At 33.0% G+C, this 14539-nt stretch overlaps 1 protein-coding gene across 3 annotated transcripts; it reads left to right on the top strand.

Moving 5' to 3' along the window:
* The first annotated feature begins 836 nt into the window (after positions 1-836).
* Positions 837-12993, top strand: LOC132044632 (protein REDUCED WALL ACETYLATION 4-like). Of its 3 annotated transcripts, none has more exons than XM_059435133.1 (16): positions 837-926; positions 5933-6027; positions 7203-7343; positions 7433-7489; positions 7571-7643; positions 8427-8585; positions 8950-9099; positions 9226-9481; positions 9994-10109; positions 10201-10287; positions 10386-10474; positions 10670-10732; positions 10976-11032; positions 11608-11704; positions 11791-11949; positions 12557-12993. In XM_059435133.1, the coding sequence occupies exons 1-15, from the start codon at positions 891-893 to the stop codon at positions 11944-11946; spliced, it is 1632 nt and encodes a 543-aa protein (XP_059291116.1). In that variant the 5' UTR covers positions 837-890; the 3' UTR covers positions 11947-11949; positions 12557-12993. The 3 variants fall into 3 exon arrangements, with proteins under 3 accessions (XP_059291116.1, XP_059291117.1, XP_059291118.1); XM_059435134.1 differs by lacking the exon at positions 837-926 and adding an exon at positions 3241-3325; XM_059435135.1 differs by lacking the exon at positions 837-926 and adding an exon at positions 3242-3325 and having other exon boundaries at positions 7206-7343.
* Positions 12994-14539: the final 1546 nt, after the last annotated feature.

Below are 14539 nucleotides of genomic sequence, written 5' to 3'. Positions count from 1 at the left end.
TTACCGAGATATTTTGACGATAATTGAATTAAATAAGGATAAATAATTAAAGGACTCAAAGACAAGTTATTTTAAACATGTGGAATTATCAAAATACAGACTACAAATCAAAAGATTAATATGTACCATATAATTTTAAATATTTTACGTAAAGACACACACACACATATATGCATTTTATCAATTTTAATTAGGTATTTATATATTCGGTTTGATTCGAGAACACACACACACACATATAGATTTAAAAACTAAAAATCAAACCAAATCAAACAAAACACAAAGACCACCAAAAGATATAGTGTAGTGAATGTATATAATTAATCGGAGATTTAATATCTTTGATTCACGGGACCTTTTTAATAAGTCGGGCTCACAAAATTTAACCAAAAAAAAAACCACAAAGCATTAGATTTTTTTTTATTTGATTTTCCTTTTAACACCCCTAAGGGTTCATTTGGCATGAGATTTAAAATTTTAGTGCCTTTTATCATGTATTGTTAGAATAAAAATCATAACTAATTTCAATTAATTATCATAAATTATATGAGCAATTTTATCACCACAAAGGATGGAATAACTAATCTCGGGATAAGTTGTTTCCCAAACAAACGAGCCCAAGTCCACAGCGACCAATACAGAGACATCTCTTCCGAAAAACCTTACTATTATTATAAACCTCACCAAAACGACGTCGTTTTAACCCCATTGCTTCAGATCTCTTCTTTCACCATATTTCTATAATTGCTCTTCAAATCAACTCGTTATATATTCCCTCTTTCTATTGTACTCATTCTCGTATATATATGTATACATTTTCATTTTGTATATGAATATATACATGTATTGTTGATTAACAAAAAAATTTGATTCCGATTCGATTTTGAAAAATGGCTGTGGTTTCTGGACCTGTAACGGCAGGACAAGTGAGTTTTTTTTTTTTTTTTTTTTTTTTTTTTTAAGTGATGTACTTGTTGAATTGAATTTTTTTTTTTTGTTACTGATGAAATATGAGTTATTTTTTTTAGCCATTGAAGTGTAATTAGATCTTTCTTAGAGTTAAAATGTGAAAAAATATGCTGAATTTTGATATTAGATCAGTGAGATGAGCTGATCTGAATCGCGTTTAATTTAACATATTTATATAGTTTTAATCATTTCGTTTTCGTACCGATGAAATGTGAGTTTTTTTTTTTAAGTCATTGAGGTGTTTATTGGATCCTCCTATGAGTTTAAAACTATGAAAGTATTTCATTATATACTTAAATTTTGATGAATTGAGCTGATCTTAACTTAATTAGATTTTGATATAACTGGAAGACTTTTGAAATCATTTTGTTTTAGTACTGATAAAATGTGAGTTTTTTCACCCAGCTAAGTTAAGTTCATTGGAGGTGGCGAAATAACTGGCCTTGAGGGTCGTCGCGCGAAATAGCTAGTGATAAATTTATTCTGAGACAGATTTTATTGACTGCTATGCGATGGTAGCGTGGATTCATGTTTCAAAAAAAAGAAAAAAAAAAGTTTTTTCCATCCTTTGCAGTGTAATTGGATCCTTCTTAGAGTTAAAATGCTGAAAGTGTTTAATCATATATACTTAAAATTTTGATGAATTATGCAGAATTTTTATGTTATAGCAGTGAGATGAGCTGATCTAAATCGTGTGGAATTTAACATATTAGATTTTGTAATTTTTTTTTTTTTGGCTTATAATTAATGTTCAACAAGTATATACTTAAAATGTGATAAAAATATGCCGAATTTTGGTACTAGAGCAGCGAGATTTTGTTATGTTTTTTGCTCGTATTTAACTCTGGAAGACTTTGATAGGTGAGGTTTTCATTTGTTGCTTATATACTTTTTGAAATCGTGTTAGTTTTGGTAGTGATGAAATGTGAGTTCTTTCAACGGCATTACATAAATAATAATATATTTTCTCTGTCCCTATTTATGTGATATAGTTTGACTAAACACAACATTTAAGAAAGAAAAGATGACTTTTGAAACTTGTAACCTAAAATAAACCGCATGATTTTTGTGTGGATCATTTCAGAAGTGTAAGAAATTATTTAAATATAGAAATGTATTTTTTCTTGTATCTCTTTTACCAACAAATTCATTTGATTTTTTTATATTAATAATATATTTAAGGGTAACGACTAATGAAAAGAATATAGCAACTATAAAACTAAGTTACCAAACCCACAACTAACTAATATAGAGACGTCTCTTCAAAACCTTATAAACCTCAAACAACGACGTCGTTTTCACGTTTCATTGCTTCAGGTTTTCTCTTTAATCATTTCCATAATTACTCCTATTAGGTTCATCAAATCTTCATATAGTTGAAAAAAAAAAAAAATCTTCTTATATATTTCCCTTCATTAGAGTAAATATAAATATATTTTTTATATGAATTTTTTTGTGCAAAAAATTATAGAATTGTGATTTACCGAGATATTTTGACGATAATTGAATTAAATAAGGATAAATAATTAAAGGACTCAAAGACAAGTTATTTTAAACATGTGGAATTATCAAAACACAGACTACAAATCAAAAGATTAATATATATATTTTACGTAAAGACACACACACACATATATGCATTTTATCAATTTTAATTAGGTATTTATATATTCGGTTTGATTCAGGCCTTTTCAACCAAAATCAAACCACATTTTATCAATTTTTTAGATTTAAAAACTAAAAATCAAACCAAATCAAACAAAACACAAAGACCACCAAAAGATATAGTGTAGTGAATGATATATATTCCTTAATCGTATTCAAATAAATCTTTGCAGTTTATCTCTCGTTCAAGACAAATTCAGTATATTCAAAACCAAAAAAAAACCACAAAGCATTAGATTTTTTTTATTTGATTTTCCTTTTAACACCCCAAGTTCATTTAAGGATAAGCAAAATGAAAATTTTAACAAAATAAAAATTAACTAATGATTAATTATCCCAGAATTATAGCCTTATTTTATCTCCATATTAACGATTTTGAAACGAGCCAAGTCCACAGCAACCGATACAGAGACATCTCTTCCGAAAAACCTTACTAATATTATAAACCTCACCAAAACGACGTCGTTTTAACCCCATTGTTTCAGATCTCTTCTTTCACCATATTTCTATAATTGCTCTTCAAATCAACTCGTTATATATTCCCTCTTTCTATTGTACTCATTCTCGTATATATATGTATACATTTTCATTTTGTATATGAATATATACATGTATTGTTGATTAACAAAATTTGATTCCGATTCGATTTTGAAAAATGGCTGTGGTTTCTGGACCTGTAACGGCAGGACAAGTGAGTTTTTTTTTTTAGTGATGTACTTGTTGAATTCAATTTTATTTTTTGTTACTGATGAAATATGAGTTATTTTTTTAGCCATTGAAGTGTAATTAGATCTTTCTTAGAGTTAAAATGTGAAAAAATATGCTGAATTTTGATGTTAGAGCAGCGAGATGAGCTGATCTGAATCGTGTTTAATTTAACATATTTATATAGTTTTAATCATTTCGTTTTCGTACCGATGAAATGTGAGTTTTTTTTAAGTCATTGAGGTGTTTATTGGATCCTCCTATGAGTTTAAAACTATGAAAGTATTTCATTATATACTTAAATTTTGATGAATTGAGCTGATCTTAACTTAATTAGATTTTGATATAACTGGAAGACTTTTGAAATCATTTTTGTTTTAGTACTGATAAAATGTGAGTTTTTTCACCTGCAAGGGTGGCTTAGTTGGTTGAGTATGAGGCTTTCATAATGGAGGTCTCAGGTTCGAAACCCCCTGCCTTTGGGTCGAGGTCGTCGCACGGGGCTTGCCTAGTGCGGGTTACCTCTCCTGTGTGGTTTACGAGCTATTGCACAGGAGCTGGGTTGACCCTGTATGCACCCGAAGGGTAGCGGCTGAGGGTTCCCATGTCATTAAAAAAAAAAAAAAGTGAGTTTTTTCAATCCTTTGCAGTGTAATTGGATCCTTCTTAGAGTTAAAATGCTGAAAGTGTTTAATCATATATACTTAAAATTTTGATGAATTATGCAGAATTTTGATGTTAGAGCAGTGAGATGAGCTGATCTAAGTCGTGTGGAATTTAATATATTAGATTTTGTAATTTTTTTTTTGGGTGCTTATAATTAGTGTTCAATAAGTATATACTTACTATGTGAAAAAATATGCCGAATTTTGATACTAGAGCAGCGAGATTTTGTTATGTTTTTTGCTCGTATTTAACTGTGGAAGACTTTGATAGGTGAGATTTTCACTTGTTGCTTATATACTTTTTGAAATCGTGTTAGTTTTGGTAGTGATGAAATGTGAGTTTTTTTGAGTCGTTGAAGTGTGATTGGATATGTATATGTTTAAAATGTGAAACTGAATCTTGATATTAGAGCAGTGAGATGAGCTGATCTGAGTCGTGTGGAATTTAAACATGTTAGATTTTGTTATGTTTTCTGCTCGTGTTTATAACTGGAAGATTTCATAGTATTTGTTGCAGAGAACTTACTTGATTTGAGAAGTACAAGTTATTCTTTAGAGCTTTACTTCAGAGCAGGCTAATTAGCTCCTAATTTGACATAGAACATAGGTAAGGTATTCTGAGTGAAAAAAGTTGTGAATTAACTGCCAAGGCTCGATGATCAACTGCTGTTATGTTGACAAAATACGAGTTCAGCTTGTGCTTTGTGCGTTCTCTGTGATGGTCATTTCGTTGGAGGACAAATATTTTCCTAATAGATTTTGATCTAGCCTACCATTGTCCACTAGTTGATGCTTTTATGGGGAAGGTTGGTTTTCCCAAAGGATGGTTCGGTTGTTTAAAGATTAGGCCTAGATTCTTCCAGAGGAACAATGAGCGTGGACGAAAAGAATAAGTTGATTCTGCTCAAAATGTAACAATCATTGACAATAAGTAGATTTCGGGTTCCAACTATAGGTCTTGTCTTTTTATCATCTATGTAAAAGAAACTCAAACCGAGTTAATAGGGATAAAGTAATTAAAAAAACTGCTGGATTTTCTTTACTATGAATGAGTTTCCATGCGACAGTCACTCTTTAGAAAGGACTCCATTAACTTGAGAAACTTTTGGATCTTCAAAAATGGCTGCACTTTTTTTTTTATGCTACCATTGTCAAAATAAAAAATAAAATAAAAATGGTTGCACTTTTATTTTCAGGTGAATTATATGTAGGTTTTCTTTTACTTACGTACCTGAAAAGTTTCAGGTTATTTATTTGTGCAATCTTAAGGGAAATTTTGGTGAGTAGCTCACAGAAGCATGCTTTAGAAGTAAATAGATATGTTTGAGGTATGAGTGAATTGATCATGTTGAATGCAGGATTATACAATTGTTGGTCCTGTTTTAAAAAGGATTATACAATTGTTGGCTACATATAAGCCTTTTAAAAACTTTCCAGTTCTAGGCCAAGCACTTAGCACTCCTTAAATTAAATCTTGACATCGCATAGAGCAAAAGTTGAAATAGGTGCTTGATGTCTGTTCTATTATGACAATATATACTGTTTTACTTTATGGCTGACGCAGTTACAATTTTATAACGATACTGAATCTCAGATCTGTCATTGATGACATCCAGTAAGGTCATATCTTATTTGTAAATTTTCAGAGCGCTCTCGTGCCTTAAATTTTCTTTTGGGTTAATTTGCCGTGTATTGGGTTAAGGTTCTGGTGGCAGAAAGAAGATGCTATCTGCATATTGTAGAATCTGGTCATTCTGGAACTGTCTTTCACACAGTTTGTTTGGACTAACATGTACTTGCATGTTAAGGTTTCAATGCACCTGTACTGCTGCTGAAATGTGGAATATCTATTATATTGCTTTATTTAATTTTCTCTTGAGGAAATCTTGCGTAAATATCTACTAAAGCCTATCCTTATCATGTCTCAGGTGTCATTTTTGCTTGGATATATCCCTGTCCTCATTGCATGGATATATGCTGAATGGTTGGAGTACAACAAGAAGTGGTTGTCCCCCTTTAAAGTGTAAGCTAACCCACCCATTCTCCATCAAAAAGAAAAAGGAAAAGATAGATGTATCCTCCTCATGCTTCAGCTTATAGATTATTGAGACATGTTAAGTGCCATAACAATTGTTTTAAAATCTAATCATATTATGAATTAAAAAAATAGGTTGCTAGTACAACATGCTTAATAGGAGGAAACACAATGAGTAAAGATAAAATTAATAACTAAAATAAAAAATTGAGTAATTGGTCTATTTGCCTGGGGCTACTATGGAAAGGACGGTTGTAGCATTTGTGCGCTTCCCAAAAAACTGTTTGATGGCTTTATTTTAGAAACCAGAACTGGATTTAATGTGAGCAATTCTCATCTAGATAATGCAAACAAATCTTATGTTATACACTTTCTATACAATGTTGGTGGATAATATAGAAGCAACAATCTTGATACTAGTGTGTGCGGAATATGAATGCTATGGTGGATTCAGGGCCTTGGTGCATAATATAGAGGCGATAATATTGATACTAGTGTGTGTTTGTGGAATTTGAATGCTATGGTGGATTCAAGGTTTTTGGGCTTAAAATTGGTTAAAGCTACACTTAAGAAGATAATCCACAATAACAACAACACATACCCAGTATAGTCCCACAAGTGTGGTCTGGGGAGGGAGGGTGTACTAGACCTTACCCTACCTTTGTGAGGTAGAGAGGCTGTTTCCGATAGACCCTCAGCTTTTTCGGAACATGGGTTGAAAGAAATGCAAAACTAAAAAGCTATAATGAAAATATTGAAGAAAGAGAAGTATTGACAGTAAAAATATTAGAGATAACCAAAGTAAAAGAAACAACAATAAAATCGAAAAATAAGATAATATTGGCATAATTATAATAAGATAGGTAAGGGAACAAATAGGTGCTCTAGACTAGATCCTTGCTATACCACTGGGAAGAGAGAAAACACTCGATACCTACTAACCGTCTACCCTAATCCTTGGCCAATGATTGCTTTGTGTACGTGAAAATTAATCCAGGGATATTACTAATCTAGCTTTGAAGTACAACAACAACAACAACATACCCAAAGATATTCCCACAAAGTGGTGTACGGGAGGGTAGAGTGTACGGAGACCTTAACCCCCCTACCTTGTAATCTAGCTTTGAAGTGTTCTATTTATATGGTTGACTTTTGCTTGTCAGCAGTCATTCAGATAATAATCTGGCTGAATTGGAGCTCTCAACGACCAAGGAAGAAGATCGAGCTGTCTTACTAGAAGGAGGTCTGTCAAAATCTGCATCAGTGAAGTTGTCAAGTTCATCGATAAAAACAAATATAATTAGGTCAGTGTGCTAAAATACATTCAATTTGCTGAGCATTCTTCTTTCTAAGTTCATGAATCTTTCCTTAACATTTTCCACGTATTTTCTAGGTTTCTAACAATGGAGGATGCGTTTTTGCTAGAAAATCGAGCAACTCTAAGAGCAATGTGAGTCACTTGGATATTTTGATTATGGTGCATACAGTTTCTCTTCTAATTTTAATATTTCCTTCTTACGATCTCATACAGGTCTGAATTTGGGGGAATCCTGTTTTATTATTATCTCTGTGACCGTACAAATCTCTTTGCAGATTCTACTAAGGTGTGTGATCTTGTATTTCCTGAAACCATTTTTAAAGATTTGATTTGCTAAGGTCGTGCTGTGTAATATCTAGTCTTAATTGTAAGTTTTGTTTGCATTACAACATCTATTGAATCACCTCATGGAATAAGCATGTACAAGCACTTTGAGGTGTACATCTAGTAACCAGGGGTTTGCGTATTCATATGAAATATATGTTAAGCTAGTTCAGACAAAATGACTTGTTACTTCAGATTCTTTTTTTGCATTATGAACTTCTCAACCTTGTTGGCTTTGATTGAACTGCTGGAATTGCAATTTCCATGATATAATTTTATTGTAGTGTCTTCTAAGTTTTGGTCATGTATAACAAACTTTGCTGTATATGATTTGCATGCTTGTGTCTAAACCTTATTCCTTTTCATAGCATTGGATTATCTGATTCTTAAAGCTAATGATTGTTCTTGTTGCAAAACTGTAATTGCCTCACTAAAACTTTTCATGTTTTATTCAGTTTAAATTCTTTACGGTCAAGTAATCAGTTCATTCTGGATGAATTGTTTTCATTGTCTTTACCTTCTGCTACCCCCTTCCCCTTAATTATGTATTGGTTGTTGGTATGGAGAGGGATAAATATGAACTCTGATAGTAAACTAATTTTATGGACTTGTCTTTGAATATCCTTGTGTTGCTGCAATTGTTTTCAAGTTTGTATGCCAAACTTATTGTTGCGACCTCTAAGATTCTGTTATAATGAGACCAGCACTCAGTAACAGGTTTCTGCGTGATGTTTTCTTTGAACAGAGCTACAATCGTGATCTCTTCATCTTTCTGTATGTTCTTCTGATCATAGTTTCGGCAATGACTTCTCTCAAGAGACATAATGATAAATCAGCATTTTCTGGCAAATCAATACTTTATCTTAACCGCCATCAGACAGAGGAGTGGAAGGGATGGATGCAGGCAAGTTTTTTTTCTGTTGTATTTCCCTTCACTTATTCATGCTTCATTTAGTATGACATAAATCTGGTTTATATGGATTCTTTTGGCAATACCTTTTTTGTGGCCTCTTTTTCTCTAGTAATATTGTGCACAAGTATAGCTGCATGTTTGTTTTACTACCTCCCGGTAATTTGTGTTAATATGTCGTGTGAATGATCCTTGCAACTTCTTTTGCGATGTGTAACATTCATCTGTTGATGTATGTCAAAACCGTACCTCCTGAAAAGAGGAAGATCTCAAAATCTCATTTAAACACTGATACTTCCTGCACAAATTTATTTTTACTCTTTGTATATTGACTCACTCAATTCTTTTTCTGCAACAGGTTCTCTTTTTGATTTATCATTATTTTGCTGCAACAGAGATATACAATGCAATTCGGGTTTTCATTGCTGCCTATGTATGGATGACTGGTTTTGGGAACTTCTCCTATTATTACATAAGAAAGGATTTTAGTTTAGCTCGGTTTGCTCAGGTAATATTAGGTTTTTGTTGTACTTCATAACTGTTTGATATCGGAAGACTTCAGTTTAGTAGTTTAATCTCACATATCCATTTTCTCAGTGCATTATTAATAATGAAAATTTTATCTTTTATGCAGATGATGTGGAGGCTAAATTTTTTTGTAATATTTTGCTGTATTGTTCTCAACAACGACTACATGCTATATTACATCTGCCCGATGCACACACTTTTCACTCTTATGGTTTATGGGGCCCTTGGCATTGGTCACAACTACAACGAGATAAAATCAGTGATAGCTTTGAAGTTTCTTATGTGCTTTGTTGTGGTTATCCTGGTTTGGGAGATTCCTGGAGTGTTCGAATTTCTTTGGGGTCCTTTCGCCTTTATGTTAGGTTGGTTACTCTTATATTCTCATACATTTTGTTTCTGTCCATAATCACTATAAATTCTCAAATATTCTGTGTTCTGGAAAACTGTTAGCTTTAGTCTCAAAGTCAGTTCAACTATGTTTATTTGAACGTTTCTCTCTACTCTTGAGGAAATATATACTGGTTTTGAGTTTTTGTCATCAGAAATTTTGAAACTACGACTTTGTGATAAATAATTTGGAAGTAGATATAACAATACAAAAAATGGAAGTAAATATGGTTTGAGATACTTGTGGCATAAGATTGATGTCTTCATGGCACCCATCACGGTGTGGAAATAAATGTTGACAAGTGTCACACTCAAAGGTGCTTCTTTTAGGTTCAGGTATTGTTTTGGTAACAGAAAGTATCTTGGTATCCTATTGTAGCAGCATGAATTGTAAAGAACTTTTTTGAAAAGTATCTTTATTTTATTTTATAGATGCTTTTTAAGCACTGTCATCTGATGCTTGTTTTTTTTCTTTTCATAATTGTAGGCTATACAGATCCAGCCAAGCCGGACCTACCCCGAATGCACGAATGGCATTTTAGATCTGGGCTTGACCGCTATATATGGATTATTGGCATGATATATGCCTATTTTCACCCAAATGTAATTCAAAAGAACTTTGATTTTTAGTTCTTTGCCACTTTTCTTTCATTCTTCCATGGGAATGAAGTTTTGCAGTATCTTGCCTGTTTAGGTTGAGAAGTGGATGGAGAAACTGGAGGAGTCTGAATCAAAGCGGAGACGGACAATCAAGTCATTAATCTGTGGAGTATCTTTAATTGTGAGTTGCATTTAAGTTCTTCAGATCAGTTACATTAGGTGTTGCAGATTACCTTTCTAGTTTGTGAATTTTATCATTTGGGACATTGTCTTCCTCAGATTGGGTACTTGTGGTTTGAATACATATACAAGCTGGACAAGACAGCTTACAATAAACTCCACCCCTACACATCATGGATTCCCATTACGTATGTATTAGACATTTCTAATTCTCTTTAGCCCTTGATTTTGCATGAAACTTATGCTAATGTAAATTACTGCTGTTTGATTTAGTGAAGAACTAAAAGTCAAAAAGCTCCCTGCTTGCCTAAATTGTACTCAACCAAAGTTTTTCTCCTGAATGTCTTGTATTTCTTTTCTCATTTGCTTTCTTTGCCTCACAGTGTGTACATCTCTTTGCGTAATTTCACTCAGGAGCTGCGGAATTTCTCTTTGACACTCTTTGCGTAAGTTTTCTAAACCAGTAGGCGGCGCCTTATAATCACTGGACATCATGCTTCCCTTTCCTGTCTTTTGTCATTACCCCATCCTATCTTTCCTTTTCGCTTTTGTGGCTTTTGGATCTTTCTTTACTTAGTTCTGATACAAATGATTAAGCTCTACATAATTAAAAGATCTTTCGTTTGTTCTTTTAAATAAGTTGAAACTACCTTGCTTTCTCCTTGTTTAACTGTGGTATATTATTGTAGGTGGCTCGGCAAGATTACCTTAGAAACCTACATCTCCCAGTTCCACATCTGGCTGAGGTATGTTGATTTTCATTTTTCTTCGTAATGTTAATAATTACTCCCTCGAGTTTAACATTGACCCGTCGATATGCCATCATATACCAATAAAAGGGAAGCTTGAACTCCAGCTATCTGGTGGTTCGGGGAAATGTCAGACCACATTTGGTTTATTATGTGCAACATCGCCTTGCATTTCTGCAAGAGGTTGTTTCAACAGCTTTAACCCATAACCTCCTGGTTAAACGGCGAGAACTTATGTTTACGCCATCATGTACAAATGAAGTTTAAATTAACATGATAACATCACCTTGAATGTTTTTTAGATTTGGTTGAAACTTATGGATTAATTAATTTGCTCTTCAATTTTGGCATCTGTGAGTGAAATAAGTGAATAAATCCTTGATCTTCATCTATCAGTAATCTGATATGGATCTTAAATTTCAAATGAATTAGTTTAGCGTACATATATCCATCCAACAGCAGCCTACTTTTCTTCTTTCTCTCAACTGTTAGTGGATTTTCTATGGGCGTTGGCCAAACTATTGAAGTTAACATGGTTCGAGATCTTAATGCTTTCTGACTTTTATGTGCAGATCAAATATGCCGAATGGGCAGCCTAAATGGCTCCTTTCTTTTATCCCGGGCTATCCTATGCTTAATTTCATGCTGACTACAGCAATTTATGTCTTGGTAAGCATATATACTCTTTCAATTTTTAGTTGTAAAGCATTTTTTCTCCTCTTGGGTTCTAGCTCAGCATTGCTTGCTTATTGCAGCTATCCTGCAGGCTTTTTGAACTAACCAACACACTCAAATCCGTTTTCGTGCCGACAAGAGACAATCAGAAGCTGCTCCACAACTTTATTGCCGGTGTCGCGATTTCTGTGTGTTTATACAGTGTTTCCTTTATTCTTGTCCAGATCCCTCATTAATGAGTAAGTTTGTCATCCCATTTGCCTATTTGCTATGCATAACAGCTTCACAGCCACCCTTCCCTGCCCCCTAAATTCAGTATAACTACCAATGTTGGAAGCATGCATACTAATAGCCTGTTTGGTCAAGCTTCTCAAATCTATTTATTTTGAAAAGTGCTTTTTGTCAAAAGTGCTTTGGGAGAGTAGCAGTTTGTGTTTGGCTAGCTAATTTAAAATCATTTTTGTCTATATTAGAGCAGTGCTTTGTCCTTGACCAATGTTCCAAAGGTGCTTTTGGGGAAAACCTATTTTTTTAGCCTATGGAGAATGGTTTCTGCTACTACTCAAAAACATTTATTTTTTCCTTAAAAGTTTGGCCAAACACCCCAATTTTCTAAAAAAATTACTTTTTGAAAAAAAAGAAAAGAAACACTTTTGACTTCCAGAAGCTTGGCCAAACGGGCTATAAGTTTGAGATCCCGCCCCCGAACTTCACAGTGCCTAAATGAAACCCCGTAAAGTTTGAGGGCCGGGATGTCAAACCGGTACAAGTACAGGTATCTATTTGGCTCTTCTGCCTACACGTTTTTGTAGAACCATTTATCTGAACTGCTTCTTTTTGGGACAGATTAATATGGCGAAGGCCCAGACGACACAGTAATAGAGAATGCTAGAAAGTTTAAAGGATCAATGTGGAACTGAAGTATTAATAGAATTCGATTCTTTGATGGTGATTGAGACCTTGATACCCAGCCATAAGTTGTGCAGTATGTGTTTGCAACAATTTTGTGAAGTGTCGCAGTTACCAAGTTATGATAGTCGAAAACGAAAAATTTCTCAGTTTTTGGCTATTCAAAGTTCAGAGAAAAAGCAATGAAATCAGGGGAAGGGAATCATGTGTATAGTGTCGATCGCCACGTGTATTCATTCCTTTTTTTTTTTTTTTTTTCATTTGTCACTTGGTATATTTTTTTCTTCATGTAAATCAACATGAGAAAATGTGGGAATGTAGTTGTTTCTCCTTCAACAGACTTGATTAATTAATTGCTAAAGCAAGATTCATCACTCTGTTATCCATGAGCTTTGCGCTGACGTTTGACTCTACAAATGCCCTGCTGGACAGACTCCAATGATCATTCCAAAAGTTACTAGAAATAAAGTCATGTCACTATAAGAAATCTTGTACTATAAAACATACAATAAAACATACAAGAGGATTTCGAACAGAGGTAATTTATTTTTTAGATTGTTATGTTTTCCGGTTTGACCTACCTTCAAGCCAATGGATTGAAGCTTGAACCGTGATAGATATAAAACTTAAAATCATGAATCCGTTTCTGACTATATGCCAAGTCAAATGAGATGATGACCTCTTTGCAACTAATATAATAATTAGACAAGGGTTAAGCTTTGAGATGACTCCCAACTATCAAAGTTAGACAAGTTTTATAAGAGGCTATTCCTAAAACTCATTTGAAAAATGATCAAATGAAGGATATATCATAAAGTATAAGCACTAGGAAGTCTTACATATACTTTAGCATTTGCAATTGGGATGATTGGTAAATAGCAAAGCAGCTAAGGGGAAGTGCATTAAACTAACTGCCTAAAAAAACAAGATATGTGATGAAAAAGTTCATCACAATTCCCATTTTGACCAGTAACAAGTTGGTGAAATGTTTGGTCTTAATTTGGGGGCTATAATATTTTCATATATTAAGTTGTTTCGATGTCAATTTGTCCATCACAAATATACTGTCACACATTTTCATCATTCTCGTAAAGAAGTGCATTAACATACGAATTGGCATCCTAGCAGTCCAATAATTTGGTAGGAAATAAGATCTCCTGGCCTCTTACAATTTGAATAGAAGAAAATGGTTTTTTCAGATTTTTTTGTGTTTTTTTTCGTTAGATCTCTTATATGTAAAAATGAAAATATCTTATAAAAGGATCATAAAACTAAAAAAAAAATATCTGTAAAGAGTCAACAAATTTGGAGCTACACTTATTTTTAGACTATAAGATAAATCCAATTTCGAATATGCTTTTCTTTTATTTTTATTGGCGAAGTGGGAATCTTTTAAGTTACTGTAGCTGATAATTTAAATCTCTCTTTCATAAACAAAATCAACTCCACAGAACAGTGTGGTAATTAGTGACTATGGTTTAGGAAACCACCACCACAAATTCCTTCTTGTCTTCTTGTGCATGATTTTTTAATTACTTAACGTCTAATCATTATACTGATAACCCAATTAATTTCAAGTGCGTATACAAGTATCTACTCCCTTAATATACAAATATACACTACTTTACATTGTATATACCTTCCGATTCAATTTGTTTAACACTATTTCCTTATTAGTTCATTTTAAAAAGATTGACACGTTTTTATATTTACAAGTAATTAATTTTAAATTTTTCAGTTTACTCTTAATGACAAATTTGTATAGCTACACAAACGTTAGTTTGTTTTAGACAATAAATTTAACAAGCTTATAGTCACATAAATATTATGATATGTTTAAAATTACAAAGTTTAAATTAGTCTTCATTTTTTTCTTATTTCGTGCTAAGTAAAACAATAATCTAATTAGTTGGAAACGTT

This window comes from Lycium ferocissimum, unplaced genomic scaffold, assembly GCF_029784015.1.
Source record: "Lycium ferocissimum isolate CSIRO_LF1 unplaced genomic scaffold, AGI_CSIRO_Lferr_CH_V1 ctg5058, whole genome shotgun sequence".
Classification (NCBI taxonomy): domain Eukaryota; kingdom Viridiplantae; phylum Streptophyta; class Magnoliopsida; order Solanales; family Solanaceae; genus Lycium; species Lycium ferocissimum.
This window is presented reverse-complemented; position numbering and strand designations above follow the sequence as displayed.